The sequence below is a fragment of the Sardina pilchardus genome, chromosome 8 (genome assembly GCF_963854185.1).
Source record: "Sardina pilchardus chromosome 8, fSarPil1.1, whole genome shotgun sequence".
NCBI lineage: Eukaryota > Metazoa > Chordata > Actinopteri > Clupeiformes > Clupeidae > Sardina > Sardina pilchardus.
This window is the reverse complement of record NC_085001.1, coordinates 15,333,206-15,352,862: the sequence shown is the minus strand read 5'-3', so window position 1 is coordinate 15,352,862 and position 19,657 is coordinate 15,333,206. Positions and strand designations below refer to the sequence as shown.

At 45.1% G+C, this 19,657-nt stretch overlaps 1 protein-coding gene across 1 annotated transcript in view; it reads right to left on the bottom strand.

The window, feature by feature from the left end:
* LOC134089444 (rapamycin-insensitive companion of mTOR-like) overlaps nucleotides 1–19,574 on the bottom strand; it is a 29,089-nt gene extending 9,515 nt beyond the window's left edge. Inside the window, exons 1-32 of the mRNA XM_062543886.1 lie at nucleotides 19,506–19,574; nucleotides 19,343–19,390; nucleotides 18,076–18,173; nucleotides 16,180–16,244; nucleotides 15,510–15,641; nucleotides 13,246–13,309; nucleotides 12,634–12,760; nucleotides 11,731–11,900; nucleotides 11,196–11,263; nucleotides 11,036–11,103; nucleotides 10,803–10,885; nucleotides 10,593–10,680; nucleotides 10,368–10,458; nucleotides 10,213–10,279; nucleotides 9,537–9,617; nucleotides 9,279–9,379; nucleotides 8,798–8,963; nucleotides 8,457–8,558; nucleotides 6,600–6,646; nucleotides 6,349–6,484; nucleotides 5,695–5,894; nucleotides 5,416–5,542; nucleotides 5,029–5,193; nucleotides 4,331–4,407; nucleotides 4,060–4,138; nucleotides 3,824–3,933; nucleotides 3,337–3,424; nucleotides 3,019–3,111; nucleotides 2,717–2,823; nucleotides 2,217–2,446; nucleotides 311–1,553; nucleotides 74–116 (exon numbers count right to left, since the gene is read on the bottom strand). Coding sequence (XP_062399870.1) covers nucleotides 74–116; nucleotides 311–1,553; nucleotides 2,217–2,446; nucleotides 2,717–2,823; nucleotides 3,019–3,111; nucleotides 3,337–3,424; nucleotides 3,824–3,933; nucleotides 4,060–4,138; nucleotides 4,331–4,407; nucleotides 5,029–5,193; nucleotides 5,416–5,542; nucleotides 5,695–5,894; nucleotides 6,349–6,484; nucleotides 6,600–6,646; nucleotides 8,457–8,558; nucleotides 8,798–8,963; nucleotides 9,279–9,379; nucleotides 9,537–9,617; nucleotides 10,213–10,279; nucleotides 10,368–10,458; nucleotides 10,593–10,680; nucleotides 10,803–10,885; nucleotides 11,036–11,103; nucleotides 11,196–11,263; nucleotides 11,731–11,900; nucleotides 12,634–12,760; nucleotides 13,246–13,309; nucleotides 15,510–15,641; nucleotides 16,180–16,244; nucleotides 18,076–18,173; nucleotides 19,343–19,390; nucleotides 19,506–19,563 — 4,422 coding nt within the window. The 5' untranslated portion in view covers nucleotides 19,564–19,574. The remainder of the gene's footprint in view (nucleotides 1–73; nucleotides 117–310; nucleotides 1,554–2,216; nucleotides 2,447–2,716; nucleotides 2,824–3,018; nucleotides 3,112–3,336; nucleotides 3,425–3,823; nucleotides 3,934–4,059; nucleotides 4,139–4,330; nucleotides 4,408–5,028; nucleotides 5,194–5,415; nucleotides 5,543–5,694; nucleotides 5,895–6,348; nucleotides 6,485–6,599; nucleotides 6,647–8,456; nucleotides 8,559–8,797; nucleotides 8,964–9,278; nucleotides 9,380–9,536; nucleotides 9,618–10,212; nucleotides 10,280–10,367; nucleotides 10,459–10,592; nucleotides 10,681–10,802; nucleotides 10,886–11,035; nucleotides 11,104–11,195; nucleotides 11,264–11,730; nucleotides 11,901–12,633; nucleotides 12,761–13,245; nucleotides 13,310–15,509; nucleotides 15,642–16,179; nucleotides 16,245–18,075; nucleotides 18,174–19,342; nucleotides 19,391–19,505) is intronic.
* Between the last annotated feature and the right edge of the window lie 83 nt (nucleotides 19,575–19,657).

The following is a 19,657-nucleotide window of genomic DNA, read 5'->3' as shown; positions in this document are numbered from 1 at the left end:
GAAACGAGATCCAATAAGATTTGTAAAAGGTGTCATCGTCACAGGTCAACAAGAACAAGAAGCTACTGTCTACCTCAGCCAGGTCAACTACAATCATTACAAAGACGGGAAATGACCTTCAGAAAGAGAAACAGAAAGTAAACATGTCAACGGGAAAATTAGAAGTAAGCAACCTCAATATTCATTATGATTCAATCTGTAGAAAGAAGGCAACAGTCACAACTCAATACCTTTCAAACCTGCCGTCGCTGACAATACCTTCCGCCAATCCACTCAGGATCCCATTTATTACATTCCGCTGCCTCCTTACCTGCGTGAGGTGAGTCTAGAGTCCAGGCTGCCCGTCTTCATGGTGATGGCGTCGGTGAAGAGCACGTCTTTAGCGGGCGAGGCGAGCGCCTCGCTGTGGGAGAGCGAGGGGTGGATGCGCTGCTGCTGCAGCCGCTTGAGCGTGGCGTAGCCGAGCGCGTCGCGCGGGCTCGTGTAGATGTAGCTGTAGTCCATCAGGCCGCGGACGGCCGCCACCGAGGGCGACTTGAGCGACTGCGCGCGCCGCGGGAGCGTGTGGGCCGAGCCCGGCGGCACCAGCGACACCGAGCTGGCCTTGGACAGCGGCATGTGGTTGGACTGGGGGGGCGGCGGCGTGAGCGAGCCCACCGTCTTGACCGTCTTGCCGCTGGCCACCGTGTCCAGGCTGGCGCAGTCGGTGTCGTTGGCGGCGGCGGCGGAAGCGGACGAGGAGGCGACGGAGTCCGTGACGGAGGAGCCGGCGGCGCCGGGGGTGACGGGGGTCGGGGTGGTGGCGGCGGTGCCCCCCGCCGTCTCGCGGGAGGGGCTGGAGCTCATGGAGCTGATGCCGCTGGTGGTGGTGTCCGTGTTGAAGCTCTGGCTGCGGCTCTTGAAGGTGGGGCCGCCCGACGACGTCAGGCAGGACGGCCCGTCGCTCGAGGCCAGGCGCTCGCGCTGCTGCTGGACCGCGCCCGGGTCCCTCTCGACCCCCGACACGGCCGCCGCGGCCGCCTCCGCTCCCGGGCCGGGCCCGGCCCCCGTGCTCTTGGGCAGAGACACCTCGATCTCACACACGCTGGAGCTGCTCCCACCAACACCGCCTCCTCCTCCACCTCCTCCTCCTCCTCCACCTCCTCCAGGCTGGGCCACTGCCGTCGTCGTCGGCACCACCCGGTTGCCTAGGAACGACGTCTCCAGGCTGACGGTGGGGCTGCGCGGCGGCTCTCGGCCGCCGTTGAAGAACACTTCGGACGAGGGGCTGTACGAGAGCGACGACGGCTCGGTGACGGTGCGGACTCGCCGGCCGCCGCCGCCGCCGGCCATCTGCTCCTCGTGGTGGCGGCCGCTGAGGCTCTTGGGGTCGCTGGTGCTGCGCGGCTTCTTGCCGGCCAGCGAGAGCGAGGTGAGGAAGCCGCGCGGCATGAGGCGGCTGGAGCCCAGCAGCGTGAAGCGGCTGCGGTCCTTGGGCTTGGAGCGCACGTGCGGGGAGTGCTCCTCGGCGAACGTCAGGTTGTCGCAGCGGTCATCTTCCAGGTAGAAAAGACCTGTAGGAGAACAGACAGGGAGTCACCTCCTGTCCTCGCCACTGTGTAGGTATACATTTGAATGCACAAAGTAAAAACATTATCTATTGATCTATCTATCTATCTATCTATATATTCATGACTTCAATTTTACTGAACATGTGTCATCATTATTGGGGGATTTACATTTATATTTAGCAGACACTTCCTCCAAAGTGACTTACATGTGTCTATTAAAATTACAAGGGTATTGGCTACACTGGCCCCAGAGCAACTCAGGGTTAAGGGCCTTGCTCAAAAGCACAATGGTGGAGCTTGGGAATTGAACCCACAACATTACCGTAATTTCCTGACTATTAGCCGCGGCTTATACATTGATTGTGCAAAAGTTCTTCAGCTATGAGGTTAATACAGGGGGGGCAGTTAACATGGTGTTAATATGGTTTTGTTTCTTTTAACTTGCATGAAACGCTGTCCTGCGGCTTATACACAATGCAGCTTATATGCGGGAAATTACTGTACTGCATTCTAGCCCAGCTCCTTCACCACTACGCTACCACCGCCCCTATATGATCCAAAATACAAACAAAAGATGGTCTACCACCACCGCTGCATGATCCAAAATATAAACAAAGATGGTCTACAATATTATGCGCAACAGTACACTTGTGTGTGGGAACTCACTGGGCTGCGACTCGCTCTCGCTGTTGTGCCGGGAGCTGGTGGACTCGGAGTTGAGGCTGAGCGTGCTGGGGACCGACGACAGCTCCGTGGCCAGCGGCTGCTCCACCTCGTCGGGGGCGATGGGCCAGGCCTGCCGGCGGCTGTGCCGCACCGCGTCCCAGCCCTGCTGCTTCAGCACGTCACAGCCCTGCTTGGTCTTACTGATCAGCCCCAGCACGTACAGACACGTCCTGTATGGAGGGAGCGCAAGACAGACAGAAAGACAGACAGACAGACAGAGAGAGAGAGAGAGAGAGAGAGAGACAGAGAGAGAGAGGGAGAGAGACAGGCAGACAGACATAGAAACAGACATGCAGACCGACAGACAGACAGACAGATAGACAGACAGAGAACAGGACATGATTATAGCTGAAGGGTGAAGACCATCTCTTAGAAATCCTGTAAAGAAGGGAAGATCTCACACCACACACTCAGGCTGAGGAAGAGAGAAGGCTACTTACCCTCGGATGGATAAGACCTCACAGTGCTGGGCCAGAGCTACAATGTCTGGAATCACACCCTCCTCTTGGAGAAGATTCAGACCCCAATTTGAGGAACCAATATTACCCTGCAGTGGAGACACATTTTAAACATGCAATCAACATTCAACACAAAAGATTTATATTGAATAAGACTATACACATTTTAACACTTGCACATACTGAAAATACAGAACAAAGATAAATAAAAATATGAAAATATTATTCATTTTAATTACATATGTACATAAATTATTTCAACTAAAAAAATTGTGTTGACTCACCAAAGCCCACAGCGCTGCCTTGAGCTGTTTGATGCCCTCCCACTTGTCCAGCACCGGAGAGCGCACAGTGTAACTCAGGTCAGGAACAACATTCTAGAGAACAGCACCGCAAAACACACAAATGCTTAACAACGGAAAGCAATGCAATAGCAATGTAATATATATTACTCGTATGTTGTATAGTATACAGTCCAAGAACGTCATTCATATGGCATTATATCATACATTACATTTAAACACATCCATCCATGAATGATATCCATAATATAATATTACAGAGTGCATCTTTAAAGCCATATGAAAGAAAGGGGCTTTTACCTGAGCTTCGAGAAGGTGGCAGCCGGTCTTATCATGGACGAGCTGGCCGTACAGGTGCACAGGAATATATACATTTGGTCTTTGTAACCTGTCAAAAGCAAACAGTTGCGGTTCACATGCAAATCAAGTCAAGTCAGGTCAAGTTTATCTATATAGCGCATTTCATACAGGTCATTCAATGTGCTTTACATAAACAAAAAACAAACAGTAATAGCAGATAAAAGTATAGATGGGCAAAGACAAACATCATAAGGAATATAAGGAATAATTAACAAGAAAACATAAAAGACTTAAGGTGGAATAATCCAAAAACAGATACAGGTCTGTTCTTAACAGATAAACTTTGCCAGAGTCTAATTTAGCAAACCAGTGATGGTGATCCTTCTCAAACACCCAGAGCTGTTGCCATCCAATCAAAAATCAAAACCAAATGATGCAGCTGAGCAAGTGCACCAAGAGCAGCTGCACTGGATGTCGTCGCTCTGACCTTTGGTTGCTACGTCGCACATAGTTATCCCCGTCTACAGGCTTGCGGTACGTCGTGAGTGCTTCGTTCAGTTGCTCTTCGATCAGGTCCACATACTTCAGGTTATATTCCTGCAACAGAGGGAATATATCGCACTACTTTAAAAGCACAGTGTCTTCTAAAGTTTACCACTGAAATACAGTAACAGTCACACATTACCAATGACGAAATAGTGGCCACTGGGGTCAATGACTTACTCTCTGCCATCTCTCCAACTGTTTGGAAACATAACCCCTCTCGTTAAGGTAGGAAAATCCCTTGGGTATCGAAAGGAACCTGAAAGGACGCAAAGAAAAAGGGAAGGGGGGAATGTTGAAACGCATGATTCTGTAAAATTATGATCTCACTGCTCTTACAGATGGATCTATAGTGTTTTTAAGGAGATTGTTTTTGATTATGACTTTCATTAGTGATTTTGATGATAACCCCAAATACCTAAACATAGACAGGGTTTCAGTACCCACTCACCTTAACAGTAATAGGATTCCTTTGTCTCCAAGGTGAGAAAGTGCTGGCTTCATTTGGATAAGTGTGTGCAGATTAGCCTTGAAAGCATCAAAATCAGCATTAGTCAGCACAGGGAATATGACACCATAAGGAGAAGGGAAAGCAGAATCATTCCCATGTCTTCAAGAAACTCAAGCTAAGGTCATTGTTAGTTCAATTTAACAAAGTTAAATTACATTACATTTACAATAAGCAGAAGAGTGTCTAGCTAAATGGGTTAACGGTCCTCTGTATCTCTTTAAACAAAGGCACTTTATGACAGAATAGAATTCTGAACTAATGGGTTGCATTTTGCTGGCACTCGGCCAGCCTGAGAACCTGAGCCTCTCGTCAGCTTCTCATCGTCATGCTCGAGATGGAAAACAGAGGTCACACGGTCTTGCTGTATCTACTCCTAGCTGCCCTCTCACAGTTCTCCATGGGTGCCTCTCATTTGGTTTTTTATACACCCTCCCTTCCTTCCTCGATCCTCGTCCTCACTGATCTAGATAAAGATTGATGGGGCGGCAACAATGGGATAGTCTATCCAGTGCTAGTTATAGATCAGTGGGAACGCCCCTCGAGGACCGAGCATTGAGGATCGAGGAGAGAGTTTGAGAGCCACCCCATTTGTCCTTGAGGTGACCTTGAGGGCAACGGTCATTCATTTCCACGCTCACCTTGTCCTCGCAGGCCTCGTCCAGTATGTCCAGCGCCTCCATGGAGATGGCCTTGTTGTGGTCGTGCAGCTGGGTCACCAGGAGCTCCATGCCCCAGTTGCTGAAGAACTCCACGTTGGCCCGCAGAAGCACCCGCAGGTGCTTGGTGGCGTACATGCGGCAGGTCTGGAGGAGAGAGAGAGAGAGAGAGAGAGAGAGAGAGAGAGAGAGAGAGAGAGAGAGAGAGAGAGAGAGAGAGAGAGAGCGTGAGAGAGAGGGAGAGAGAGAGGGAGAGAGAGAGGGAGAGAGGTGTCACTCAGAAGCAGGTTGACCTATTGTATTGGAGACATTGCAAACAAAGTGGAAAAAGTGCTGCTTTAGACTACGGTTCGGAGTGCACATTCTTACATCTGTGGCTGCTGTGAGGACCTTGGAGAGAATGACCCGGGGGAGGCCTTCGCGACTGTAGTCCAGCGACGCCACGGTGAGCTTCAGCATGGCGTCCTGGTTCTTCATGGAGCACATGTTCAGCAGGCTGGGGGTCACCAGGGAACACAGAGCGGCCATTAGAATCACTCCCAACAAGAGGCATCACTATAACCGACGCGTGAGCTTCAACAGCACAAACAAAGGCTGCCGCTTTGGATTCTGGGTAAGATACGGACGGACAGCCGGTCGGTCGCTCACCACTGGAAGACGCTGCACTTCTCCAGGACCTTGACGCCGTACGGCTGGGACGACAGCGTGCCCAGGAACAGGAAGTAGTGCTGGCTGAGGGTGTTGAGGAGGCCGTTGCTCTGGAGACTGCGCTCGGGCTTGGCGCCCGAGGTGGACGGGAGCCACTGCACCACGTCCTTCACCAGGTCCTCCAGATACGCCTGCCCTTCCTGAGCAGGACACACGGACACAACACAGAGGATCAGCACACTTCAGTAGGGTTCAGACCAAAGATTCACGACGAGAAGAGACGAGACGTTCTAAAACCTAGCAACTGCGACTAAACATCTGCGCTCTGCGACGGCTTGCAACTACGTGCAACTTCTAATTCACACCACTGCAACTCGGTCTCGTCACATCGGGAATCTTTGGTTTGAATTGGACTTTACCAAGCAACAGGGGAAGAGATCTACACATGACACAAACTGAGAAATGTCATGGATAAACATTCTTTGGTTGAGTTGCCTGAACTGAAATAAGAGAGGAGACTAGACTAATGGAGACTAGACTAATTCGTTTCAGAGCAACTGGGTCAGAACACAGAAGGTTTCATTCTCTACTACAGGCAGCACACCAAACGCTTGGCCTTGGCCTGAGAGGATTTGCTTCGTAATGACTACTGACCTCCTCAGAGTCCATGAGAAACTCCACAAACTGGCAGCCCACCACGGTCAGCTGCCTGCCCTTGCTGTGGTCCAGCTCCAGGGCTGCGTACAGCTTGCTGCTGGGCTTGTAGAAGTACAGCAGCCGCCGCACAAACCTAAAGTGAAGCGACACAGCGGCTCGCTCCGTTAGGGTTTCCCGGAGTTAAGGGGGTCTGTCCATCAACAACTGTTTGTCATTATTCAACAGGGAGATGGTGAGGACAAGCTTACCTGTGCATTTGTTCATCTTTGCTGTTTTTGAGGTTAGTGCTTGGCCACTGGGAAAAAGGTTTCAAAGGTTGGGTCAAAAGCTCTGATTAATAAAGTAATACAGTTAAGCCCAAAATTATTAGCCCCCCTGACATTTTGGAACATTACTCTAAAATTCTCCCTAAATTTTTCATCCCTGATCAAATTTTCAAAATCAAACATTCGCCAGTGTTATTATGTAGAATCTGGTGCATTTTGGAGTGTTAATATATTATTAGGAATGCTTCATCTCAAATTGTGTGAAAAGTGGAGTGGTCAAAATTAATAGCCCCCATGTGACTTTTTTGCTTTTAAACACACACGACCAACCTGTCACCTTTCAAGCCACACCTTTGCAGTTAGTTAATGTCCAGACAACACCTGAACACCCAACCAGCATTGATTGTTTACCTAAAGACTTCAAGGAACAGGCCTACAGGCACTTGAACACCTGTCTGAGAGGGGACTGCCTTTACAGGCATACTGAAGATAAAGGAAATCTGTCTGGACCTCAGAAAGAACATCATTGAGGCCTATAATATGGAGAAAGGCTATACTGTAATCTCTAGATGCTTCACAGTCTGTAGAACAGCCGTGCAAGGCATCATTACAAAGTACAAAGAGTTCCAAGTTTGTGCATAACAAACCTAAGTGTGGATGAAAATGCTAAATATCTCAATCTAGAGAGAAAAATCATCAGGGATGTTAGCAAGCAACCCTGCACATCCGCAAAAATGATATTTGCTGACCTTGAGACCTTTGGGGTTAAAGTCTTGAGGAAGACAGTAGCGAGGGATTTTTATTGTGGAGGCCTCCAAGGTCATCGGCTGAGAAAAAAAACATTACTCCAAAAGGGGCGCTTCAAAGTCAGACTGAACTTTGCCCATGCACATTTAAAAGCTAAAAATGAGTTTTGGAAAATTGTCATTTGGTCTGATGACATTAAACTGGAGCTGTTTGGGCACATGGATGTTGCCTATGTTTGGCGAAAAAAGGGAAGGCCTACAACCATAAAAATACAGTTCCCACAGTGAAGCATGGTGGTAGGAGCATCATGTTATGGGGCTGTTTTGCTGTCTCAGGCACAGGGAGCCTTGTTAGGGTGCATGGGATCATGAAAAAGAAAGATTATGTTGACCTTTTGAGGGATAACATCAAGACGCCTGCTCTTAGTCTAGGCTTAGGTCGCCACCAGGTCCTTCAGCATGATAATAATCCAAAGCATAGTGAAAAGTGGTCTAAAACGCTCTAAAGGATACCGAAATCAAGGTGCTGGAATAGCCTACACAGAGACCAGACCTCAACCCCATTGAGAATCTGTGGCACGTGCTTAAAGCAAGAGTCCATACAAGAAAACCATGCCGTTTGGACGAGCTGGAGCTAAAGAGTGCTTAAGAGATATGTGCCAATCTAGTAAAAGACTATTCAAAGAAGTTGTTGTCAGTTGAAGCAAAGAAAGGCTACACTATTGACTATAAATGGTATGGGGGCTAATCATTTTGAACATGTCAATTCTTGCTTTTCTTGTCACAAATCAGAGCATGAGTAAACAATGATCATCAAACTTTGTGGGCATACTGTCTTTGCGCTTCTGTAATCATTTAAACTAGGCACATTTTTGGAAATGGTCATTTTCATGTATAAACAAAGGATTATGTCTGAATTCATAAGGGGGGCTAATAATTTTGGGCTTAACTGTATATTATATACAAACATTTTTATTATGGAACTCTGGGGGGAAAAAAAAACAAAAAAATGTTCTACCATTTTAATCATGTTAATTGTGCTTAAGCATTTTATATATTTTATATATATTAGGTCACAAAGACTGTGTCTCACCTTCAGTATAGTGGAGATCAGAACCCAGCTCCACTCCAAGTTCTGCTTGTGGTTGAGGATCTGACTATCCCTCAAGTTCATCATAAGTGCTTCTTCACTGTCCTAGAAAGACATAATGTAACACACATATGTAAGAACCAATTTGTGACAAACAATCTTCCGTAGTGTTGGGGGCATGGAATCAAATAAGTGTTGTGCAGACTTATGGAACACTAAGGAGATAAACCACTTAACAGACCATAAGCACTGTCATACATTTCTATACAACACTTTAGTACAAGGAGTTCCTCCCTTATTTCTTGTATTTTGTTTTTCACACAAACACACACACACACACACACCTTAATGGCGTAGATGTCCTTGTGCGTGCGCACGGGCTGCTCCCTGCGGTGCGGTGAGGCCACGGCCTTGCGGATGATCTGGTCCAGGTAGAGGCTGTGGGGCCGGGGGCCTCGCCTCTTCTTCTCGTGGAAACGCTTCAGGTGGTTCACCGCTGCACTGGCACGTCTGGGCAAACAGACAAAAAAACATTAAATGGTTAAGTATGAGTTAAGCTGCTGGGAGATTATAAACTTCTGCACTACAGAGGTGAAAGTAGCTTGAGTTACACCAAATGTCTGCAACTGTGGCTCAAGTGATGGGGGCACAGAGCTAGACATGTAAGACGAATAAGGCCCTAACTAGACCACTAAAAAATAGAGAAAGCATCAGACATGTACAATAATGATTCATACTCTAAATCACACAGGAAGCTCAAAACTCTGCAGGTAGACACAGTCTCTTGAAGTGTTCCATATAGGTGCTCAGTAAGCAGCGACTCACAGTCTTTTTTCCTGGGTGATCTCAGAGGAGGCAGCCATGTTGATGAGGGTCGGTAAACAGTGCAGGTGATGGCTGTGCGTGTGAGGAAGGATTGTGTTGGCCTAAGGGAAACACAAGCATCCAAAAAAAGAAACACGCTTTAAAAAAAACAAGCACTTGGCAGCTTGTTTCTTAAAATGGAACACTTCAACAATGTTAGAGACGGGCTGCGGGCTTTTGGTGGGGGTGAGTGTCGAGAGGTGTTACATGATACTCTACCATGTGCAGAAGTTCTCCAAGGAGGATGGTGGATCGCACAGCGATCTGGTCGTCACTGCTGGTGATCACCTCCACCAGACCCTATCATGGGAAACACAGTTACTTTAACGTGCCCACTACAGTAATGTCCTGTGTATTAACCGCATTGAGTATAAGCCGCCGGACAGTGTTTTATGCAAGTTAAAAGAAACAAAACCATATTAATACCATATTAACTGCCCAGGGGTATTAACCTCATAGCTGAAGATATTTTGCAAAATCAGTGTATAAAAACAGGAAATTACAGTACTCAACACTGCTTTTTTTTTTTTTTTTTTAAATAACAGCTGAGGAAATAGAGAGAACTTGCTGTTAGCTAAATTAACAAGTACAAGATCAATTTTGAAACCATGGAATGCAAGGCAGGCAAAACACTTGCTGGTCTTTCATCCTGTTTTTAGAACACCACAAGACGTATTTTAAAGACACTGCACATACAACGCAGTGGCTAACCATCTCCACCAACTTCCATGAAATGTGGTGGGTGTAGGGTGCACCAAGGAAGAAGCCATTACAATTTGGAGAGGATCTGAATCACGAGGCGGAGCCACACATTTAGTTCCACTTTTGTTAACACAAGATAAAGCATTCATGTGTCCTCCTGGTTCATATGGTTATGACGACGGAGATAACATACCTCCAGAAGTCCACTTGTGATGAAAGCAGATAGTACCAGCGCTAGGTAGTTGTCCATGAGGTCAGGCCTAGAACACAAACCAAAATGTGTAGTTAAACTTGGCCCTGTTGGATGGGAGAGATGATCAACGGTCTTTTTTGGGCCGGAGACCTCACCTGGACCGGGCCCGATGAGGAAGAACAACTTTGGCCTCGGCCGCCACGAAGCCATCCGAGAGTCTCCAACTGTCCTGAAACCTGCTGGGGTCTGCGAGGGGGGAATCGATAAAGGAAAGTGGTCAGGACTTTTGCTGGCCGAACAAAAGGTTGCTCAGAAATGCACTGAATGTTGAGTCTGGTGGGGGGTTAGATTAGATAGAGGACTGGTAGGAAGGATCTCACCAATGCTGTGGAGGGCTTCTTCAAACTCTTCTGTCACAATGGGGACAGGAAGGCGAAAGATTTCATACAACACCTCCAATAACCCTTTCTGTAGGAGGAAAAAGGCACAACTATAAGGAAACATGTACACCATTTTGTCACATAGAGGATGTGTTACACTGTATTGCATATCACACATACAGAGTCTCAGTATATGGCCAGCCAACTTACTCTTACTTCCATATTTGGTATACAGAGTACACCAATGAGAGACTGTATTCCAGAGTTTCCAGATTTACAAAGGTTTATGATTCCTGCACAAAATGATATATTGTTAACATCTTGATAAACTAAATCAAAACAAATCAACATGCTCATCATCATCATAATCTAGATCATCAACAGTTTAACTGATACCAAAGCCGACTGACACGCTAATTAGTGCGATGTTGAGTGTAACTCACCTGACCAGGAACGGAAGGCTGCCACGATGGCCATTTTACTGGCTAAAAAACGAGCTTGTTTGTCCTCTCTACAAAAACAAACATGGAGAAAATAGTTCAGTGCTCAATACTTGCAACAAATATTGTTGCTAATGTGCCACCAATACCACAGACGACTCACTTGAGCTGGGCTTCGGTCGTGTCTGGATTGTGCCTGTAGTGGAAGTCTGTATAAGGTGCTAGGATTTGCTGGAAAACAGAGGACAATTTTCCATTAACATAAATAAATAAAGATCTGTATCAAGGAGAGTCTGGCTACTAGTGCTTTCGAGGTTAACAGAAGTGCAGTTGAGCCACTGAATAGACCTCTGAAGTTCGCCTGTAAAAGAGAGCCGAAACTGCCATCTTTGCCCATATGAAGAGATCTGGGTGTTAATTGAAGTTGCATTGCAAGTAAGCTCTGAGGTAGCAACAATATAAGTTTGCCGTCTTAACGTACCGCAGATCACAGTACCCACTCGAAGGTAGAGGGCAAAAGTGTGTTGAGCAAAACGTTTGCATTTCAGACCTCTTCGTCGCCGCAAGAGTTTAACAGGTGCAATAATTCAAATTCCCCATGTTATGTTCCCATTGGAAAAATCTAAAAAATACCGGATCTCAAAGACGGCAGCTTTTTTTGTAGGCAAACTTCAGAGGTCTATGTAACGGGTCCTTACCTCAAGGTCAACGTCGGAGCGCACGTACTGGCGCGTGTGGGGGTGGTTGAGGAGGTGCAGGATGGTGGTGATGAGCGCCTCGTTGATGCGGCTGAGCTGGCAGTCGATGACGTTCTTCAGGATGGTGCACAGCCCACCCCTCTGGGCCACCACCGCAGGGTTCTTCAAGGCTACAGGGGCGGACGAGACGGAACATTATTCCAGTACGACTGAGGACATAAGAACTGAGGCGGAACAACCAAGGGACACTACGGTAAATGTTCCAACTTGGGAGATGAAACCGCAAAACATTGAAGGACACATTTCTACAGCTGTCGGTGCTTTTCTTTACCTGTATACAACTTTAGTGAACCATTTATAGCTTTTACATTTTAACACATAAAAGGTTGCTTAATGTCAAATCAGACAGAATCCAGGTAAATGGTTGCTGCATCATGTTAGATTTTGGTCAAAGTTTTTTAAGGGCCCAAAACGAAGACCTATGAAATATTTTTGCTCAATTCCAATCTTTTCATAATTTTCTTTGGTTTTCACGGGAGTTAAATTTGGGCATTAACATCTTGGATGCCTGCTTGCATGCTGCATTATGCCAGCAGTGAGCAAGCCTCACACATTTTCAATGGTTCAGTCATATCTTCCACTGAGAAAATCTCTATCTCCCATCCAGCCATTTGGGCTGGCTATGAATAAGACTGGTCATATTGCGTCCCAGTTAAAAAAAAAAAAAAATGTGAAGGCATTGGATTTGAACATAAATATTTAGCAGGTCTTGGTTTTGGGCCCTTTTCATGATATAGACCAGGCTTGAACAAAATCTGAGGTGGTGCAGCGACTGCCTTGCTGATTTGCCACAGAATGACCCTTAGAGCTTCACAACAGAACTCCTTTTGGGGGAATACCAACCCAGCTCACAGACGATGGCGATGCAGGCCCGCACCATTGGGTCTCGCTCCTGCAAACCATCATTACCAATGGCGATCAGGGAGTTGGTGACGGAGTTCGGGAAAAGCAGCGCATTCACAGTGATCATCTATGGCAGAGAGGGTTGGGTTGGGGCGGGGCGGGGGGGGGGAGGAGAGGTCATAGGGCGGGGTCGGAAAGTTGGAGTCATGATACAAACTATAGCTGAAAATTCCATTCCTTAATGTGAACTGACTTGCGTCCTTTCAAGGCTATATATGCATGTGTGGGCATGCACACATATGTACACATTCTCTCTCTCTCTCAGAACTGCACACGCACGATGGCAAAATTAGCTGCTCCTCCTGGTGCAGCCAGAGGCCAGTTTTAATTGAGACATGCTCGGCTGCAACAGGAAGAGAGGCTTGTCATTGTGAGAATTCTGCTGTGCCCAAATAGGCTTACAGTAAAACATGGCCGCCCGCCTTAGCCAGCCAAGGCGCCTCGTACTTGAGCTCTCCGTTTAAAGGAGGAGAGTGGCACAATAACAACAACTCACAGCACACACAGCATCGTGTCAGTGGCACACAGAGAAGGGAGTGGGAGTGGCCTTACCTTCCTGACCAGCCGCAGAGCTTGCGTTCGTTCCACTTCATTACTCTGCTTAATATCGATGCACCTAGAGGGTTGTTTGTGTAGAGATATCAAATATAACCTTGAGTTGAATAATATTTAGCAACATGACAACAATGTACTATCCAGTGTGATAATTACAGTACCCTCCAGAATTATTGGCACCCTTGGTAAAAGTTGACTAAAAATAGGTATAAAAAATAATCTTTAGGTGATTTATTGTACTCCCACAATGAAAACAACGAGGAAAAATATACTCTGCAAGGCAAGCAAATTTATTCTGAGAAAAAGGAAAATCTCATAAAGAAATAAATATTTTTAACAAAAACAGCTTGCTCACAATTATTGGCACCCCTGAAACATATTATGTACAACATTTAACAGGAGCATTTTCCTATGTAAATGCAACATTTTAAAGTAAATCAGAGTGTCTGTGAACTTTCAGAAGTAGTTCATGACGTTCTTTTTCACTATGGTATGAAAATGAAGTCACTCAGAGGCTAAATCCTCTAGTCATTTTTCAACATGACTAGAGGATACACTAAATTACACTAAATTAAAATAAAAAGAAATTGTGTTGACATTTGTAAGCAAGAGAATGTCTATGGAAACTAGGTATTTTGTTGAAAATGCCTATATTTTCAGTTAAAATTATGACTAAAAGTTTCTAATAATCTGGAAATGTGGCAAACATGCTTGGACAAAGACCCATGGCTATTTTGCTCCCACGCACAGTATAGAGGATGGTATGATTGGCAAAAAAAATCCATAAGAACCACTGTTGAGAGTTACAGACAAAGCTATCATCTTGGGGTCACCAAGTCCCCCCAAAAAATCTTCAAAAGTGACCTCACTGCTAATAGATTATTTAGACAGCATGTCAGGTTAAAGCTAGTAGAGTCATTTAATGAACAATGTAAATGGCAGGAGTTACTGAATGGTACCATGACATGTCTGGGAGTGTGGTCTATTGTCAGATGAAAATACAATTATGCTCTTTTGCTAAAAACACTTAAGGTGTCTTTGGCGTACATAGAAGAATGACTATACTAAAAAGAACCCCATGCCTAATCAGAATTATGGTGGAGGGGCTGTGCTATTGTGGGGCTGTTTTAATTCCCAAAGGCCTTGGGAACCTAATTAAGGTGCATGGCATCATGAACACCAAGAAAAACCTGAACATTTTCAAAGGAAATCAAACAATCTCTGCCAAGGCCCTAAAAGTTGGTCATGATTGGATCATTCATCAGGTCAATGAACCAAAACAAATGCACAGATCAAAACAAATATGGTTTACTGAACACAAAATCAAGCTTCAGACATTGCCATAGCAGTCCCCTGATCTAAACTCCATAGAAAAACAGTGGGATGAGTCAACGAGAAGAATGCACAAGTGTGGACCTAGCAATCTGGACGATCTGGGGAGGTTTTGTAAAGATGAATGGTCTTAAATCCCTTACTTTGTATTCTCAATCTTAATGGGGTGTCAGAGAAAAATATTATATGCTGTTTTATTGACAAAGGGAGGTTTAAGAAGGTATTACAAGTAGGGGTGCCAATAATTGTGAGTGACGTGTTTTTATTAAAAACATTTATTTCTTTATGAGATTTTCCTTTTTCTCAGAATAAATTTGCTTCCCTTGCAAAGTGTATTTTTCCTCGTTGTTTTCATTGTGGGAGTACAATAAATCACCTAAAGATTATTTTTTAGACCTATTTTTAGTCAACTTTTACCAAGGGTGCCAATAATTCTGGAGGGTACTGTATATAATGACTGAAATTCAATACCATATTCAATACCATATTGTATTGCTTGTTGGCTACTCATTAGCACAAAAAAAGCCTGCGACAGAAGCCAAAGAAGAAGGAAGAACTCTGCACACATTTCACATTGCACGCGATGCACGCGCACTGACAGGGAGACAGGGAGGGGAAAAAATCACCGTGACACACGAGGAATTATCAAAGAGGGCGCTTGTCTCTATTTTAAGCACTAGCCGAGCATTAATGAGATTTGCAAACTCAATGATCTAGTTTGACACATTCTCCATGGCTCCCATGTGATGGCATTCACATGCTTTCTCCCTGGCCCTCACCAGAGTGCTTTAAGCTCTGACAAAACGGCACCAAATCTACACCAAGCTGACCCTTCACCTGACTGGATAAAAATGAGGATGAATGGAACAGGATCAGCGGTGAGCATTCACAAAACCCTTCAGCCACGGTTCCAGCTTGTAGGGGCTCACCTGGAGATCAGGTAGTCCACCTGCAGCCGGAGGATCCTCTGCAGGACGCTGCTGTCCCTCATGAGGTAGCGCAGGGCCCGCAGGCCGGCCGCTCGCACCTCCTTCGCCTCGTTGAGGAGCGCCAGCCGCAGGCTAGAGAGAGAGAGACAGAAAGAGAAAGAGAAAGGAGAGAGAGGGAGAGAGAGAGAGAGAGAGAAATACACACTTGTACTCATCCAGCTTTTGATGCTTTTAACAAATTTTGCTGGTCATTTATTGCTTTTGTATGTTCCTTATTTTGGTTCTAAAAAGACAAGGTGTTCCTTAAGTAATGTAATGCAACTCCTTTTAGAAAAACACCAATAGAGGTAAAAAAAATGTGCTTGTCTTCCATTAATATGTAATCCAGCCGAGTCTCTGAGCAGTGAATCCAACCTTTCCACTTTGTTTGGTCGAACGCATTATACTAAGCTTCTCCACAACAAAACGAATGCACATCTAGGTCACAATTAGTGACTAAACGGCTCTGCCTACTATTTTTAATCCAAAGTCATTTGCATTGGAGGGAGAGCACAGGGCTTAAGGTATCTCTGGCCTTGAGCGTCTTGCCCATGCTGGTGACATCATGTTCCGCACAAAAATAAAGAATAATTCATCTCAAAAACCGGCAAAGCAGACAGACCACACTCACCAGATAATGATTTCTTCATATGTAAACCCGAATGTCTTCACACAGTGACCAGTGCTGCAGAGAAGCTGAGGGGGGCACCAAAAGCAGTGATCAGTATCACAAGAACACAAACAGCATTATTTCATCAGAAAAACACCAGAGCTCTCAGATCTATGCATTCCTCCTTCAGCGTTTTTATGTCTGAGACACAGTGTGGAACACACGTCAGTGGACTCTATTGTGTGCCTTAGCCCAGACCGTCATACGGTGCAATATAAAGTCTGTGTGAAATGTGCTTTTGGGCTTTAAAAAGCTCCCGCAGAGACATGGCTTTAGGACTTGTTGTGGCAACAGGGCACTTCGGGGGGTACAGAGTTCAGCCCCTCGTGCCAGTCCTGTGTGCTCTTGTGTGTTGTTTGGATCAATGCTGATGTCAGAGCAAAAAGTAGGCTAGGGGGAGTGGCCTGGACATGTGACACTGGGGGGGGATTAAGTCACCCCATTCCAGGCAGGACCCCTTAAAAGGGGATGCAAGCTAATGCGCCCTCCCCATCAGACAGAGTGGTAACTGAGGAATCAGGTGCACAGAGATGACTCGGCCGTTCACAAGGCTCCATATGCCCGGCTCTGGACTGCAGTCGGACAGTGCTGAGTGCTGCACATACCTCCTGCTTCCATGGGAACTTTGGGCAACCGTGGTGCATACTGTGAAATAATGGGATCATAATAGGATCACCCACTTAAAGGAGATCCGAAGCTAGTACAATGGTTTAGAGGTGATGTCTTGCAACATGAAATGGGAGTTTGGCAACTTGTGTGCTGAGAGATATGAGATACTGGGTAGTTAGAATCCAACAAACACGGAAGAGTGGAAAACAGCACAAGCAAAAGCCAAAAGCCCTCTAAAACAAAACATATCTTTTGGCAAAACACATGGGAAGCTACTCAATCAAGGCTGCAATTTTAAAAGACCTGATTAAATAATTGTCAGTGGTCACTATAAAATGTCAGATGTTGGGTATGAATGTGCAAGTTTTATTTTGCACTCCAGAATTCATGTTGAAGAATTAAAGATCTGGGATTACAAAAGCACCACTGCCACAATTTGTGTCCAACAGTCATCTCAAAAAACTGTGTGCTTTAATTCAAACGTGATCATATGCCGCCATGTCATCAAGACAAACAATTAACAAGTTAAAGCTGAACAATTTAGGGAAATCTAATTATGATTTTTCTGACAGATTTTGCAACTTCATTGCAAGTCAAACTTCATAAAAATATTCACCATATAACATCCTTATTTGAATCTAATGTATTCATTGTCAGGAATAAGTGTGAAATAATTTGCATACATAATTTGCTCTCGTTCTTCTTTCCTCTTGCCGTTTTATCTATACATGCATCACCCTGCTGCCTGTGGTGCGTGCTCAAGTTGCTACATGTTTGTTGTGTTACCTATAATCAGTCACTAGCTGTACAATTAGTTGCAGTCTTCTTGATTTGTTGCTTATATCAGTAGAAAGAGCAATATTGATTAAAAATCTATTCATCTTTCAGCCCTCGACCAGGTGGAAAACATGAAACTTCACCAAATTGATCTAAATAATGTCTGTGCAACATCATAATGCTGATTTACTTTTCAGTGTTTGCTATATTGCAGTTTGTGCACTGCATGCTAGCAGTTCCATTCTGTGCCATTCTTGTTGCTAGAAGCAATCCTTACTGAGGATGGCCATTAAATGAACTACAGTACATAGATGCCATTGCTATTCTACAAGACATAATCAGCAGTCTTCCTTTGTAAACTTACACTTGGGTTTGTGTACTACTACCCACCATATGTACAAAGACCTGTGTCAGGGGAACTCGTAAAATTCCCCTGAATTTCACATAAAATTCAAAGATATGAGGGCATACCTTTATGAAATTGTTCAGATGGCCTAGTTTCCGCATGTTAGACACTCCATGTGGCTTGGCTACATTCTGAAGAATTTCACGCATGTTATCGGAGGGCTCTGGAATAAAAAAAAAAAAGTTACAGATTTGTTTGACATAAAGCAGGCATAGTCATTGCATTTGTGGTATACACATCATTCGCACAAAAATGATCATGATAATAACATGATACACAACTGGTTCATCTTAACCAGCGTCAAATCATTCAAAATGTAATACACAATGTGGCATAAAGTTATGGTCCCAGAACATACAACATATATATGTGATGTTTACCCTGACTACACAAAATGCATCGTCTTAGCTTGTCTAGTACTGCATGGGTTACTCCAGAATGTGTTATTTATGTTAGCCTCCTTGACGTGACGGGATTCAGAATATCAGTGACTAGCCAAGATATTTCATTGCCTAACCAAAATGTGGAAGCACAGTGATACAACAAAATGTGTGTTTCATGACAAATTACTAAAATTAAGTAAGTGCAAACAGAATCCAGCGTTTGACACAAGATAGGGGCGTTGCTGATGGTGAAGCTCTCTGTAACGTTAGCTTTTAAGCTAACAGCTAGTTCAAAGTCACAAACCAAACGTCACCTTTCTAACAGTATCTACCAAGTTACGCACAAGCTATCCTACTAAATTCGTGTTTGAGGGTCACACGTTGTTGGGGGTTTCCTTTCACAGCATCAATATCTCAACGTGACAAGTGCATGTACTGCGCCAACTAGCTAGTTGACTTAGCGAGCGAAGATAGCGGTTGCAGACATCTCGACAAACCCAAACAATTCATTCAACAAGGTTGGTGTTAACAAGCAGCCAGCATTATCCCCAGAATAATGTAATGGGAATAAATACATTGCGTGGAACACAAATCAGCATGTAGATCCAAAATGTTCCATTATTACTAAATAATACACATGTAACGTTGAATTACTATCTACCCAGCATTATCTGATGTGATTTACACAGACATGAAAAAGTCTACTGATGTGGGTGTGCGAAGCTGCCCGCATCGATCTAGCTAGTAAGCTAACCAGAACTAGCTATGAAAGAAATGGGAAGTAATGAATAACATTACGCTTCTAGCGTGGACGTGTTTTAACTGACTACCTTCCCCAATGAATAATGCCTATGTCTGTCACAACTGGCCAGCAAATAAATGATTGTACTGATTTCAGTCCTGCAGTAATCTGGTTAGCCACTAGCTATCGCCGCTAGCTAGTTGTTACCTCTAGTGAGATCCAGCGGTACGTTTTCCTCTCCACTGTCATTGCGACCTGTCAAAGGAGATCAACAAAAACGTACTGAACGCAAATTATCAGCTCGGTAATTGAAACACCACAACAACTTTTATTTTGTCATAATTTATCAGTGTTAGTCGATCATATTTACATCGTTTATCTCGCAATCGAACACTTCGGATAGGACGGCCGCGGACGCTTGCCGCCATGTTCCCAGGGACATTCATCACAACACCGGAAACCTCGCGGAATCTCGCGGCTAAATAGTCTCGCCTGCTCTTAACGATAGGGGGAGTTCGAGGG